The following is a 16,011-nucleotide window of genomic DNA, read 5'->3' as shown; positions in this document are numbered from 1 at the left end:
TAGGACAGAAAAGAACATTGCTTCTCAGACCTGACCACAGCAGAGCGGCCAGACTGTTTCCCCTCCTCTCCTGCTAACGCTGTGCTTCTATTCATTCGGCCTAAGGAATATCATCTTTGGGGGCAGCCATACCACACACACAGCACCTACTAACATAAACCTTATATCAACCAAAACCCCGAAGTCTTTTTGCTTTAAGCCTATCATGCAATTAAAGATGGTTGTGAAATAGGAAGATGCCTGTCTTCCTATTAATTAATTGCATGATAGACTTAAAGCATGGTAAGGGATCAAAAAAGTGAGGAGCTATTAGCTGTTAGCAGTGGACAAACATCGTCCAGAAGGAGGAGGATAGGGGATGCTGGCCGTGAGGTGACTCGCTGTGGACCCCGGCAGTTTCAGCTGGCCCTCACTTCCCAGCCATATATCTCCACCATCTCTCACTGCCTTCATGCCAAATTCCCTTTAGCGCTGGCTATTCCCCTCTTCTTCCTTCTCAAAGTCGGAGCTACTTCCCAGCCCATCACCCTCACCTTCCCAACAAGACGGGGATCCTTTCTAAAGCCAATGCTCTCCATGTCACTTGGTATCTCGTCTCCTTGCTCCTCTCCGAGAAGCCCTGTCCCTTCTTCTCCCCACACGTCTGTCCTCATCCTAAATAGGCTGGTGTCTCTCTCCATCACACCGTCAGCCTCTGCCCAGACACCTGTGTGTAAGAGTGAGAAGTGGAAACAACCCTCAGGAGGGGAGGGTCATGACTTATGAATACAGCAGTAGTTAAAATGAAGGAACCAGAGCTCTATGATCATCCTGGGCAGTCTCCAAAATAATGCTGGGGTTTAAAAAGATTGCATACACGTATTTATAGGAGATACCTTTTAGGTGAATTTTAAAACATACAAAAGAATTCCACAAGCTGCATTGGTACAGATATGTGCAATAAACATGTTGTTTTAAACACAAGGGGATGATACTAACTGAAGGATGGTAATTACCTGTGAGGATGGGAAAGGGGAGGGCTAGCCAAATCTATAAGCTTATATGTCCTTTTTTTTTTTAAAGAAAGAAAGAAAGATCTACAGCAAGCATCAAAAATGTTAACGTTTTAAGTCTGAGCGGTGGTTCATGGTTGCCAATTATATTATTTTCTGTACATTCAAAATACTTCATAATTAAAAATACACTGAAAAAAGAAAAGCCTTCCCTTCACCCTGCTTCTCTTTCTCCCTCCTGCCTCCTGCCCACCCCGGCTGCCTGTTAAGCACGCAGATTCTTTAGTGAGCAGCCTTGTTTCATGACCTCCCCTCCCCTCGCTGACTTGTGCTCCACGGCGAAAGCCTCCCAGCCCCACTCCAGCTCTTTCCCTCGTCTTCCCGACCTCTCTGCACGTTTGAGGGTCCTGCCTGCCCCCTCCTTCTTGGTCCATCCTCCTCTCTCGCATTTAGAGATGAGGACTTTTCCTAGTTCTACTCAGTCTCTCTCCTACACTGGCTTCTCTTCATTCTCCCAGCCCCTGAGTATGCGGTGATGCCGCCTTGAACCTCAGACATTTTCCATCTGTGCTGTCTCCCTCGTCAGGCTCATCCACTTTCATGCCATCACCTCAGTGACAAAGGTCGAGGGCATGACCTTTGGTACAAGAGCCAGACAGACTTTGGTACAAGTTCTGGCTCTACCGCTTTCTAGGTGTGTGACCTTGGACAAATTGTGTATTTCAACCTCAGTTTCCTCATCTGTAAAATGGAGACATCAGTCCTAATCTGCAGGGTTGTTGTACTGTTAGCTCAATAAATGTTAGCCATTACTTGCACAGCTTCAACAAGTTTACCTCGACTCAAAAAAGCTCCCTCAGCAATATGGCTTGATCGGGGTCTTTTAACTTTTATTTCCCTGTGCACCCTTAGAGGCAATTTATATTCTCATGAAACTAACCTAGTAGCTCTTTCCTGAATGCACTTGTACCTGACCATCTCCACCCCTGGGGTCCTGCCAGTCCCCCTCCTGGAGCGCCCTCTCCGTCCAGCCCTTCCTCTGAGGCCACCTCAAATGCTACCACTTGATGGCGTCTCTTCAAAGCCCCCTCCTTGGAGTATGACCGCTTCCTCCTTGGAATTCTCATGAGGCACCCCTCTCTTAAGGCACTTATCCTAAACTCCTCAGACAGTGGGTAGCAGAGAGAAACGTATGCCTGTCTTATCACCCTACCCTTGGCCGCCTCCCACTGCCCCACCCCAACTAAGTAGTCAGTTTCTGAGGCACAGAAGTCATTACCATGTCTTCTCAGCCCCCAGCACAAAGCCTGGCTCTCGTTAAATGCGTTGGAATCATTGTTTTGAAGGCTGAAACCACTGCATTTGTGCCGTGTAGGGTGAGTGCCAAAGGCTCCGTAAACAGTGCTGCCGTTTATTATTTCTGTAGGTGGCAGGGCCGGGAGGTGAGTGCCCTGCAGAGGCTGCAGCCCAAGGCAAAGGTGAATTCGAGGGAGAATCCAGTGAGACTTGCTCCAGGGCACGCAAGGCTGGCAACAAGGTCCTGTTCCCAGGAGACTTGCAAAGAAAACTGCAAAAAAAAGGAGAACTGGCCTGGGTTCTGGCTGCTGGCCGTCCCACGAGGGAAGCTGCTGCTTCAGGGAGAGCTTACACCTGTGCAAACTCCCAGTGTCTGGGGCACTCACCTCTCAAGCTCATGGAGAACGAGCTTGGAAGGAGAGGACAGTCCTGGACCCTCCTTCCTCCCTTTGTGCCTTCCTGCCTTTTCCTCTCCCTGTTCTCCTCAAACATCCACTGAACCCAAGAAGTAGGTACCAAAGCTATAAAGAGGAAGTCACTGTCTCCGTTCTCTGTTCTCTGAATCCCCCCAGAAAGGGAGAGTTTCACAGTCTAGTCTGGGGAGATGGGTCCATTAACAAACAATGACATAGAGCAAGACATAATGACATGGGTGCTGGAGCCGGAAGAGACCCTGGGGCAAGGAGGTCAGTTGGGAGCCTCCTGCAGTGGTCCAGCTGAGTGATGATGACAGCGGTGGCAATGGTGTGCAGAGCGGTCCTGATGGGTGTCCCTCCAGCCAGGCTGAGGACCCTCCAGAAGTTGACCATCCCCCACTGCAGGAAAGGCTTGGGTAGAAGGTCCTCCTATAGCACAAGCCCTACCGCACTGCAGTGTGGTTCCTATTGATTCATCTCTTTAACCACCAGTCCAGGAGCTGTGAAGATATGTCCATGACTGTCTTATTCACTGTTGTGAGGAAGCACTTAGCACATAGTAAATACTTCACCAATATCCATTACATTTTTCATTAATCAATTGTCTGTCCAAGTGGCTTTGACATTGAAGGGTCCCCACTGATGCTGCCTCTGACACGGGCTCCATTCAGACTTCAACATCCCTCAGTGACCTTCCCAGACGCGGATGTGCATCTCACCCCCAGATTTGCTTCCTGCTCTATAACTAGGCATTGGGTCTCATTCTACACAGTCATGGTGTTCTGACTTTGCAGTCTGAACACCGTCTCTGACTTTGCATTTTCTGCCTGCTGATGACCACTCACAGCGATTCAATTCCATAACAGGGTCCAGGTTCCATAGGCGTCATATCCCCCTTTTTGAGTCTGATACACCTACAAGTTCCTTTTGTTTGTAATAATCAATTTTCCTAATGATGACTTTTCATTTGTGCAGCAACCCTTTGCTCCTTCTTGCTGGACGGGCTCCTCAGCCTGTCCCATTCCTTGGCTGCCCGAAACCCAGCACATACACAAGACACTCTACGTTGACTCTTAACTGAGTAATCTGAGCAGTGAGCACTTGTGTGGCTGTATGATTTACAAAAACTTTCACATGCATTATCCCATTTCAGTCATCACACTGCCCCTGTGAGGAAGATATGAATATTGGTGTTCTCTTACAGATGAGGAAACTGAGATCACACAGGCAGAAAAGAGCTGAACTACATCTTGAACCTCAGATGTCTGCTCTGTGCCCTGCCACTGCCCTGTCCTCAGGGAGAGGGTAAGCCAGGCTGATCTTTCCCAGACCATGAATCAGTAAGTGTTGAGCTGCCTCCCTTGCCCTCATTAAAAACTCACAGAACATAAAATCCCACTTTGTGGCTGATAAGTTGTCTGCAATTTACAGGCTTTCAGATGAATACTGAAGTCTGTTTAAAGGAGATTACTCCTACCTCAACTTAAACTCCAGTGATAGGGACTTCCCTGGCGGTCCAGGGGTTAGGACTCTGTGCTTTCACTGCTGTGGGCCCAAGTTCAATCGCTGATCGGGAACTAAGATTCTGCAAGCCACGAGGTGCGGCCAAAAAAAAAAAAAATCCACTGAGAAAAGAAACATTTCCCCGATGTCTCCCCTTATTTACTTAATTATTAAGCTAGTGTTTCTAGTTTACGTCTTTAAAGATTCCCCTAGATATCTAAACAGTATACAACGGTAAAAAGTATTTCACCTCCATCGGGACTAAGGAGGGCTGGAAAGGACAGAGAGAGGAAGAGAAGGGAATTTCTAGGTCATAATCAGGCATGAGAGGAGAAATCCACATCTGTGTGTTTACCTCCCCTCTGCTGGGAGGGAAAAATGCTCAAGAATCCAGGTCATTGGGTAGAGATTCCAGGGGGTAGAAACCATTGAATCCTCAGTCACTGCCAGCATAAAACATGGAACTGCTTCACAAGTCACTGAGTAAACCGATCACACCATGCTAGAAGGCTCTGGAAGTGTACGGTGAGTTAGAAAACACTTGCATGACTTGAGGGTCCTAGACCAGATGACATTAAGGCCTCTTCCAGGTTAAAACAGGCTATGCTTCTAGTCTGCGGAATACTCTGCCACACTCTTCGTGATGCCAGTAAAGGTACCTGGCCTGTGTGCCAACTTTACGTCTTTCAAAGCCCTTTAACTCTTGTTCTGTCCCAGCCTGAGTGGACAGTCAATTAGAAACAGTGAGGGAGATTTCTCAGAATGGATCCAAAGGCTACAAGGTAAACTGACAGGTGACAGTGCGGGAGGAGAGACAAGACACACAAAGAAGAAAAGCATCATAGCCACATCCTGCACAGCATAATTGGCTCTGAAGGCGCCAGGGCACAGAGGCACAGCACAGTAATTGATGTTGATAACCCTGAGTCATCGAGAGGTTAAATCATAGACATGTCCCTGCGAGCTGATTGCTCAGCTTGTTTACAAAATATTTGTTGGACACCCAGGTTGCGCCTAACTCTGTCTGTATCCCCAGGATAGAGAGATGAATAAGGCATGGTCCCTGCCCTCAAAAGGCTCTCTGGACTTCAATTTCTTCAATTGTGAAATGAGGGAGCTAAACTCAGTGATTCCTAAGATTCCTTCCTGGAGGTCCTAAAAGCTTTATGCATTACGACTTGAACTTCCACAGTCCTACGAGATGGTAATCCAGGTAACATAATCCTATTTTGCAAGTGAGCGCTGAGACTCAGAGAGGTTAGCATCTGACTCAAGGTCACACAGTTAATGAGGAGCAAAGCCAGGACACTCACAGCCACATGAACCAGTCACACTGAAATAGAAAGGTCTTCTTCCTCCCACCCCTGTGCTCTCTCCACACTGTCTTCCTTCCTCCAAAAGGGCAAGCAGAGTAGACGGAGAACAGCTCATGCATTTGACAGCTGCCTGAATTTACAGGCCTGGAATACAATATTCAGCAGCCACAAAACAAAAATCATGTGCAACTGGACACTAATAAATATCTGTAAGACAAAGTGCAACCAAAACGGCATCGAAGGATCTGGCAAAGTCAACAGCAAGATCAACAGCAAGATAAATCCTAAAAGTCAATAGTAATGGCTACTAGGGACACATGCTGAACAACCAGAATATCTCTGAGAGAGAAAACGTGGTAGAAGGAAAAAGGCAGCTTGGGAGCACTATATTTAAAAGAAAAGAAAAGAAAGAAAACCAAACACCAAACACACACAGCACTGCTGGTGGAGTTGGTACAGGCACAGAGAAGAGGTGGGGATGTTCCCACACAGCCTGCTTTCTTCCCTCACCCCTGGCACAGGACACCTGTCAACCCCTCTGTTACTGATAATGTACAGATTACGGTGGGAAACATGTGTCCTGCCTTCTTGTAGACAATGTACAAGTGGAGAGGGAAGGCTGCCAGAGAGCCACTGGATCAAGACAGAGGGTTGATCACCAAACAGAAAGAATCAGCAGCGTACTGTCCAATATGAGACAGCAAGTCACAGTCCTGGGAATGAGCATGTCGTGAGCAACTTTATTGTTCTGGATGCTCTGCTAGATATTTTACACACACTAGTCCACCCATCCCTCACAACAAGTCTTTGACGCTCAGACTCTCAGAGGATTGGTTTGCCCAGGATTACCTGGCCAGCGAGCGGCTGAGCAACCATTTGAACTCAGCTTGTGTTCAGAGCTCCAGTTCTCCCCGCTCCTCCACACAGCCTCCAAGACTAGGTTCTGGCCCTACTACCTTTATTAGCTCTGCAACCTTAGACGAATCATTAAATCTCTTATAATCCTCGGGTTCCTGAGAATTGCCTGTCTCACAGAATTGTTGAAAGGATCCGAGGAGATAAAAAGCATGAGCATTTCTTAATCTGAAAAGACTCCTGCAATCAAGATGATATTGATAACAAGACAATACTTACTGAGCACCTACTATGTGCCAGACACCGGTTTACTGCTTTACAGGGATTACCTCGCTTAATTCTCACAGCAATCTGTGGAATTGGTATTCTCTACATCATACATAGATGAAGAAACCGAGGGTCACAGAGAAGTAACTTGGTAGCAATTGGCAGGGCCAGGGTGGGAACAGACTTAACTACTCCACAACCCCTGCTGTGAACCAGATGCTGAACAACAAAGGTCTTCCCACTGCCTTCCTTCCGTAGTTTTATTGCCTTCCTCCCCCGTGGCCACAGGGCTTAGCTGTGTTGGCCTACTTCTAGACGTTCCCCTTAGATGTAGGAGCTAGAAATCGCCACTGTGGGAAGGCCAACACATTCTGCAGTTGAAGAGAGACTGCTTTCTGTTTTTATTATTTTTTTAATTAATTCATTAATTTTTTTGGCTGTTTGGGTCTTCGTTTCTGTGCGAGGGCTTTCTCTAGTTGTGGCAAGCGGGGGCCACTCTTCATTGCAGTGCGCGGAGCTCTCACTGTTGCGGCCTCTCTTGCTGCGGAGCACAGACTCCAGATGTGCAGGCTCAGTAGTTGTGGCTCACGGGCCCAGTTGCTCCGCGGCATGTGGGATCCTCCCAGACCAGGGCTCGAACCCGTGTCCCCTGCATCGGCAGGCAGACTCAACCACTGTGCCAGGGTAGCCCTGCTTTCTGTTTTTATCTGTAGCTTGTCTTTGTCCAGCTGAATTGAAAAATGCCACCAAGAACATTTACTGCTTGCTGGTCTGAGTTAGGCCCTGAGTTAGGAGACAAATCTGCCCAGAGTTCCAAGGGTTCACAGTCTCCTGGGGGAGCACGATACAAGTATTTACTGAGTCCCCTCTCTGAGCCAGGCTCTGGGTTAGGCTCTGGGGACACAAAGATGAGCAAGACACAACACACTGTGGTATCGGCTCCAACTGGGATGCACACAGGGTAAGTCAGGGCCCAGAGGAAAGGCCCCTGACCCTGCCAGGTGGGATTGAGAACAGCCAGAAAAGCGTCCCAAAGGAAGTGGGGCTTGAGAACTACATTCTGATTGTCTGCACTGCCAAAGAGCTGGCATATACCATCTCTGATCCTCACAGCAACAATCCTGTTGGGCAGATATTATTACCTTATAGATAAGGTATTAAATAACTTGCTCAAGGTATCAGAGCAGTAAGTAGCAGAGGCAGACTCTCACCCCAGGAGCTCTGACTCCAAGCTTGCCGGACCCTAAAGTTATGTCAGGTTGCCTCAGAGAACACTGTGCTACAAGCTACAATGGAGAAAGAAACGCCACACCATGAGACGCCAGAACAGGAGAGGGTAAGTGAGCTGCGGTCTGTGGGGTGTCGCGGAGGATGAGTGGCGTGGCGAGCCGTGGTACAATGATTCAGGACAGGCCTGCACAGATTCTTCATCACTCTAGTGAGTCCTCTAGGTCATGGGCAGGGAGAAACACTCTAAAGGCTGAAGGCCATGTGCCCGGCCGTCCAGCGGATGGGGTGATTTTTTTGGTGGGAAGGTAAGGTGTAGATGAGGAGTTGGATCTGGGTTGTAGGAAACAGAAACCTACTCATATTAACTTGAGCAAAAAAATAAACACGAACAAACAAGAAAAGGGAGTATTTAGTTTAAGGATTCAGGCATTTTGTAGAACCCAAGGGCTAGCAATGTACTGGGACCGCAGGAGAGCTGGTTTGAGATCAGACATGCACACTGGCCCTGATCAGTCACCCCTCACTCCTCTCCTGTCTCTGCTTCTGTCTGGTGTCTCCGTATCCTTTTCCCTCTGCAGTCTGGCTCTCACTGTCTCTCCGTAGCAGGGCAAAAGATGCTTCCAGACACTCTCTCAGACCTAACATCTCTGATCTGCAATTCTAAATCCCCAGGAGAGAGAATCTGATTTGTTCCCATTGGGCCACACGGCTATGGATGGGAAGGAAGGGTGTCCGTTCTCAGAGAAGGTGGAGCTGGGGAGGCTGGAGGTCATGACCCCAGAGGTCAGGCTGGAGTGTTCTGGGGAGATGTGTCCAACTCCAGATATCGTCAGACCCATGTTCTGGAGAGAGGGTGCTGAGAGGTCTTCGTTTTTACCTTCTCATTCTGCCCTCTAAAGTAATACACTGTCTGCCACATTTATAATTCTTCTGTGGAGTTATTAAATCCATAAATAAAGATTTAATCTTTTAAGCTCTGCATTGTGAGAGCAGAAGTTAAAAAGCAGGCAGAGGAAAGCTTACCAGCCTTGGTGGCCGGGGGTAGCAAAGGAAGACGCGTCCAGGCTGCTGGGGCAGAGGATCAGGAGAGGCTGCAGCTGCAGAGCGGGGCGAAGGACGGCCCCTGACCTCTGGCTGAAGGTCGAAAACAGCCCTCCTGGGGCAGAGACCGCATTGCCGAGGCAGCCACAGAGAGGCTCAAGAGACCAATCCTGCAGGCTGGGAGAAATACCAGAACAGTTTCAAGAGCTCTCAAAATGGGCATGTTTTGACCTAACGCAGGTAGAGAAATGTGGAGCAGTAGAAGGGGATGCTTCCAGGCGTCTCGGGGAAGGGCGCCTGTACAAGGAGAGGGATGAGAAGGAATCCAGAAAATCTGAGACTGGAGGAGGAGGAAGAGGGAAAGGCCTCTGCTTCCTGTTTAGCTCAGAGCCCGATTCCAGAGGAAGCACTGTCAGCTGAATCAACAACTTCATTCCTTATATATCTCTGCCCTCTCCCTCCGCCACCATCTGGGGCTCTGACAACACTGGCTCAGGTTCCCTGATGAAAATGACAAGGTGAACACGTTCGTTTCTCTCATGGGCAGACACAAAGACCAGCACCAGGGAGGAAAGGATATTGAGAACAAAGAGGAGAGCTGGGAAGTGAGGGTGGGGAGTTCTGAGGGCAGAATAGGGGTAAAGGGAACCCTCTCAACCCTGCCTTGTGATAGAGAGGCAGTGCCTGGACCAGAGATCTGGCAGACAGCTGTCCCCACAGCAGCGGCCCTTCCTACTTCTTGATGCTACTCCCACAACCCCATCCCTGGCTTTTACTGTCTTAGGGCCGGGTGTTGGGGACACACGTGGAACTTCTCTTTGGACTCTTAGCGCCTTTTTACCCCATAGGGCCTCTGCTTCCCACTGTCTTCCCACTGTCAACTCAAACCAGAGGTCATAACCCGTTTCTGTCAAGTGACATGTTATGGAGGGTCTGAGAAGGAGCAGTGAGGCTGCTTTTTGATGATAGGATTCAGCCACGGAGGCTCTGTCCTTGAGCAGCAGATAATTAAGCTTAATGAATTTGGACAGTTCACTGGATCTGCCCACACAGTTCCACTCACAGTCTAAAACGCTTCCAAAATAGCACTAGCTATTGTACACACGCCAAAAAAGAAAAACAAAAAGGAAAAAGTAGTAAGTGACAAGGCCCCAGAGATTTCTGCCCTTTCAGAAAAGTCTGAGTGAACTTTTCCAAAGAAACTTTAAGCAAGAAAAAAAAAAAAAAAAGCTGCGTCTTCCCTCATTGAGGAACCAGGGAAAAAAAGATGCCACAAAGACAGGCACACACACGTTGTGAGGTGGAAGGACCCGGTGTTGGTACTCACTCCTCACACTGCTGTCATCTACACACAGAGTCTCCGAGCTATTCCCTCCCCAGGGTCGTCAAAAAGCCATTTCTGTATCAAGATGCCTCTACAGACGGGGCCTCACCCTCTCACACAGTGGTGTCACACGAAGGAGATGAGCTCCCCCCATGTGTGCACGTGCCCACACACCCCTCCTCGGGGCCCGGCCCCCACCGAGAACTCCCTCCCTCCTCCACGCCCTCCTCAGCGAACCGCGCGCTGCTAGAGCCAGATGTTCCGTGGGCAGACCCCTCTGTGGGCTGACAGGCGGTGATTACTGCTGCCAGCCCCATATTATAGAGAACTGAATGGGAGCGAGCCTCCGCCCGCCCAGGCTCCCCACAATAGCGTCTTTGTGAGGTGCTTCACTGCCTTTCATTTCCCCTGCCTCGCCAACCTACGTCAGGAGCAGCTCTGCCTGGGGAGGAAAGAAGGCAAAAGGAGGATCACAGGGTCCTGACTGATCCACCCTACCCCGGGGGTGGGGGAGGGGTGGGGGGAGAAGACCGGGTCCCTTTCTCCTCCCCCCGCAAGGGGTAAATAACCAGGAGGACTCCCAGGGCTGCTTGAGGTCAACTTCACAGTCTGAGCAGTGGATCTTGTCCATCAGATGGCCTTGCTCCGGAGAGTTGGACATGGGGATGAGGCTGGAGCGGGGCCTGGTACAGAGCTCAGCAGATGCCTAGAGACTGGAGTCCGAAACCGGGGTCTCCTCCTGTCCTTTCTCCCTTCTCCCTTCCCCAGATGGCCTTCTGCAATTGCAGCCCAGAGGCCAGAGTGCTAGGCAGGAAAGGGTTAAGTTTCCGGGACTTCTGGACAGACTTCAGCCAGGTTCCAGGACTGGGGTAGGTAAGTGGGGGTGAGGAGGGTGGCGGGAGGGATGTGTTGGGAAACTGGTAAGACTAACATCTGGGACGTGGTCACTGCCCCTCCTCCTCGCTCAAACCGCAGACGCCATGGCAGCAGGAAAATCAGAGCGGTTCAGACCAAGCGCGATTGTGCAACCTGGCCCTGGTGATGAGCTTGATGCTGGAGATGGGAGTGGGGTTCCGGTCCTGGGGGCAGAGTCCATTTCAGAGGTGAGGCTTAAAGTTCTTACAGAACCCACACGCATTCAGGGCTCTGGTTTCCACATTCGACTAAACCCCACTGTCTGCATCAAAACCTCGGAGAATTGGAATTGGAAGCTGTGCCCCTGGGCCCCAGTCTCGCAGCCGGAGGCGTGGTGCCGCTGGTGGTTCTGGGAGGGCTGCTGTGGAGGACGGTGGGCACCGGGGGCTTTTGCCCCAGCCTCTGGAAGTGCTGGGATTCTGCCGCCTCCCCAGGCACCTCCCAGTGAAGTCTGAAACTGGAGAAGCCCCTCTCGCTAGGCAAGGGAGCCCAGCCAAGTCCCTAATGCGGCTTAAGGAGCGGGGATGTGGCAGAGGAGAAGATGGACGATCACGGGGAGAAATCTGATCTGAGGACTACCCCAAACAAACACAGGCAAGGAGCAGTGGATTTTCCTTTTAATGCAAAACGCTGCAGTACAGAACGAGTCCCATCCTCTAGGGCACTGAAGGGAGAAGGGAGAGAGGGCAGAGTCTAACATCTCCTCCTAGCCCTCTCTCTCCCCTGACTCGCACTGAGGCGAGAAATATTCTGTTGCCTGTTCACTAGGGTCGCCTCCATATGTATAAGGGTCAGAGCTCTGGAACTGGCTCATCTTTCATCGGCCTGAAATCTGCTGACATGGGGCAAGAGAGGAGTGAACATTTAGGGCTTTCTCTCTTTTAGCTCTAAAAGGATTCCTCGAGATCTGGAGTCCCATGTGAAATGAAGGGGCAATGAGAATTTGGCTTCCATTGGCTGAAAATATGAGATGTGAATCACAACTTGCCCTGAATGACGAGCAGGAAATTTAGTCGGGATATAAATGTATGGAGGTGAAAGAGATTCAAAACACAAGACTAGCTCCCTCAAACTTCTTCCTCTTTCTTCCTCATCTCCAGCTTATAGACAATCTGGTAGCCATCATCCCAGGCATAAAGCTGGCGCTCTCGGGGGTTATAGCGGAGGCTGGCATGGGCACCATATCGGCGGGGGAAATAAGGGAGTGCTGCTCTTTCAGGGGTCAGGGTGCCACTGGCATCAAAGGAGCACTGGATGCGGGCCCGACTGGCAGGGCGGGTATTATAAACAACGTATAAGGTCCCACAGATGACAAAGGCAGCCTCAGCATTCTCTCTGGGACATGGTGTGTCCCACTGCTGCTCTGTGTCCAGTGTCTGCGGGTCTAACTTGGCCAGACACAAGTGCCTGTCGTCCTCCCGGGTGGCATAGACAGCCCAAAGGCCTTCCTCATCAGCCGCCAGGTCTATGTACGTGTCTGCCGTCAGCCCGTACGGGGGGATCAAACCCTCTGCTGGGAATACTGAACTGTCCACCACTGTTCGGTTTGCCAGGTGGAATTTGATGAGCTGCAAAGTGTTCTCCAACTCACCGCCCCCTCCAGGTCCTCCAGGGGGCCTCCGGGCATAGTAAAGAAAGCCACCATATACCAGCTGGCCCGTGCCTACCCAGGGGAAGGGCACCCGGACTCGGGAAGCTTTCCGGGCAGCCATGGCAAGGGTGAAGTCACGCAGCCTTGGGAAGACAAAGGCTGTGTCATTCTGGGTCCCATCTAACACGTAGATCTTCTCTGCTGGCCCCAGTGGATCCTTGGTCCACAGACCAGCTGGGCCACCAAACCGCTTCAGGATCTTCATTGATCTCACCTGAGAGATTGCGTAGCCACAGTCTGGTGGGAAAGGAGAAAAGCACAGGACAAGGAAAAACAGGCAAGAGTTAGATGCTCACTGCAGGAACCCCCCAGGGTGGGCTATCTGGAGAACAGTTGGGCCTTTGCCCAGTGGACGCCTCCACTCTCATGGAGGATTGGGGCAAAGAGCACCACAGAGGCCTGGGTCCCCAGAAACTCTCCTTAATGAATCTGATAGTACAGAGATTTCCCTAAAACAGATTCTAGAAGACAGAGCCAAATGGACTGGGATAAGGAGAAAAAAGGGGAAGAACCAAGGAAGAATACAGGGGTCTGTTTCAGATTGCTTACCTGTCACCATATCGTACTTTTCGTTTCTTCTGCCCTTGCCTTTGGCCCCAGGGCCTCCAGTCACCTTCTCATCAACCTCTACACAGGGTAGGGCTGGGTTCTGGGTCTCCAGATAGTCCACTTCCCGCTCCAGGCGGTCCACTCTCCCAGAGATGGTGTCAGCCTCAGTTCTGAGTGCCTCCCGCTCCTTCTCGGCCACCTCCAACAGCGGCAGCATCTTGTTCTTGAAATCCCGCAGCTCAGCAGCATGCCGACTACTCTGGTCCTGGCACTGGGCCAGCCGTTCCTAAAGGGATGGGGCAGCAGGAAGGAAGGTCGAAGGGTTACAACTCTCAGGCAGGGAGAGGCCCAACCAGGGAGTCAGGAATGGGAAAAAGCAAAACTCAGCCAGGCATCAGCATCCCCTTCAACCTCCACAGAGAGAAAACCAAATGTTCAAGATGCTAAAATGCGCAAAGAGCTCAGCTAAGGTCCATCTAGGCCCCCATCCCGACTTTGCATCCTCCGGCCGTGCTGTGAGCAGTGCCACTGACTTCTCTGAGCCTCTAGGGCAGTCTAAGTGCATGAGGGTGAGAAGGGACCTCTGCTCCATTATACGATCCTCTTCTTGGGAATTAGGATGCTACAGACTCCAAGCTGTTAAAAAGGCAGAAAGTTGCGGATTCTCTGAGAACTTCCAGCTTTTAAAAGAATCATCAGCTCATCCTGAGATGCATTCCCATAATTCTAGCTCTCAATTTCCACTCTCTTTCCTTATCCCATCTAAGCCCAGGGGTGAAACACAAAGGTCTATTTGCTTTGGAATTGCTTTCTGTATGTGGGGAAAGAGGAGGACTTGCAATTTTGAGGATCCTCTTATTAAAAGATGGAGTTTTCTGGAGGTTCTTACGAGAGCCCTAATTTGTCATCCCCATATCCCTGACAAACTGGTTGAATCAACAGGAGATGTGGAATCCTTCCAGGCTGGGCCAGAAGAGAAAGGAGACACCTACCTCTAAGGCAGCTAGTCGGCGTTCCATGTACTCCACAAGGTGGTGCTGCTGTCCTCGAAGGGGTCCCGACCAAGACAAAAGGAACAAGATAAGGAGCGGGGTGCGGGGCCCCATGGCTGCGGGAGAGTAGGGCCAGGGTAGACCAAGTGTGTAGTCGTGTGCACACGGCCTCTTCCACTCAAGCCGGCGGGTTAGCTTCGGAGGCCGGGCTGGGGGCGGTGCCTTCTCTCTTGCAGGATCTCGGGGCTCTCTCACTACTCTGGAATGCTTTCACAGTCTCTTTACGGGCCCCACCCCCTCCTTTCCGCTTGGATTGATCAAACACAGATGGCCCTATTGCAGAGCAGCCAGAAGGCTTAACCGCCTCCCGCCTAGGCCGTGGGCTCCCCAGGAGAGGAGAAGGAGATTGGAAACCCTAGGGCAAAGGCCTTCTGGGCAGTCACCCAGGAAAAGGAGCTAGCAGGGGGAGGCAGAGGCCCCGGAGGAAATTTAACAAACTCTATTCCTGCTTTAGAATGCTTCCAATGCTGACTTAAGAACCATCCTTCGTTAATCCTTTCCTTTCCCAGCAATAACAGCATGGATTGTTTTCTGCCTTTAGTGGAAGCTGGAAGCAGGGGAGATGAGGTTTGAGGGGAAGGGGTGGGAAGAAAGGCCACAGTGGTCAAGTCTGTAGTACCTTCTTCTACAGCTCACTGGCGCCATCTTGTGCTAAGCACCTGGTGTCATCTCAGAATTAATAGGGAAACCAAGTTCACCTCCAGTGGAAAATTTCCCACAAAGCAAGCCAAGTAGATTGAATTTACAGGGGTTTTCATGATTAAAATGCAGCTTTCCCCACGGACTATCCAATTACTTATGGGGCTATCCCAATCTCTCTCTGATTTAGCCTAAGAAAGAGAATGTATCTGAGATTAAAACTAAAAAACAAAAACCAAAAAACCCAAAACAGGTCATTGAGAAATTAGTAAATTAATTCTTGATTATCTGGAAGTGAGACTGACTGCAGTCTTTCTATATACAGTTTTCCTTTGCCTGAAAGTTTCTAGGCATATTCTCTTACCCAAACTGGGGAGTGTTCAGTGAGTTCACACTAATTTTACATTCATTTATTTAGGAAAAAAAAAATGAAAAATATATATGTTGCAGTCTAAATCAAAATAAACGTACTCTGACTTCCCTACTAATGGGAGAGAACAGACTATTGATAACTTCTCTTGGTTATGGCCCAAAAGGATGTTTCTAAATGTTTCTCATTTCCATATCCCAACTATGACTACAGGAGCCCAAAAAATTAATGGCCACTGTAAGACAGACTTGTCCTGAAACACATGCATCAAAAGAAGTCAAATGAGCATAGCATTTATTCAGAGCCCCACAGTGATGAATCTAGACAAATCTCTAATTCTTTATCAGGAGAAATTTTACTTTAATCACTCACTTAAGAGAAATCTGAGCCAAAGTCCTCCTCTAAAGAAAAAAAAAAACTACTCCTTGGACTTGAGGACATGGGGAGGGGGAAGGGTAAGCTGGGATGAAGTGAGAGAGTGGCATGGACATATACACACTACCAAATGTAAAACAGCCAGCTAGTGGAAAGCAGCCGCATAGCACAGGGAGATGCGACCATCTAGAGGGGTGGGATAAGGAGGAGATATGGGGAT

At 49.8% G+C, this 16,011-nt stretch overlaps 1 protein-coding gene across 1 annotated transcript; it reads right to left on the bottom strand.

Moving 5' to 3' along the window:
* Positions 1-11,755: 11,755 nt before the first annotated feature.
* On the bottom strand, positions 11,756-15,905 carry OLFML3 (olfactomedin like 3). Its single transcript, XM_027090960.1, has 3 exons — positions 14,348-15,905; positions 13,356-13,641; positions 11,756-13,043 (listed from the first exon to the last, which is right to left on the bottom strand). Exons 1-3 carry the CDS (start codon positions 14,459-14,461, stop codon positions 12,223-12,225), a joined length of 1,221 nt encoding a protein of 406 aa, XP_026946761.1. The 5' UTR covers positions 14,462-15,905; the 3' UTR covers positions 11,756-12,222.
* Positions 15,906-16,011: the final 106 nt, after the last annotated feature.

This window comes from Aethalodelphis obliquidens, unplaced genomic scaffold (assembly GCF_003676395.1).
Source record: "Aethalodelphis obliquidens isolate GAN/ISIS:26980383/991018 unplaced genomic scaffold, ASM367639v1 scaffold70, whole genome shotgun sequence".
Lineage (NCBI taxonomy): Eukaryota > Metazoa > Chordata > Mammalia > Artiodactyla > Delphinidae > Aethalodelphis > Aethalodelphis obliquidens.
This window is presented reverse-complemented; position numbering and strand designations above follow the sequence as displayed.

Coding starts and splice junctions, on each gene's coding strand:
- OLFML3 (XM_027090960.1), bottom strand. CDS start 14,461: ATGGGGCCCCGCACCCCGCTCCTTATCTTGTTCCTTTTGTCTTGGTCG. Junction 13,642..14,347: donor GCCGACTAGCTGCCTTAGAG/GTAGGTGTCTCC, acceptor CCATCCCTTTAG/GAACGGCTGGCCCAGTGCCA. Junction 13,044..13,355: donor AAAGTACGATATGGTGACAG/GTAAGCAATCTG, acceptor CTTTCCCACCAG/ACTGTGGCTACGCAATCTCT.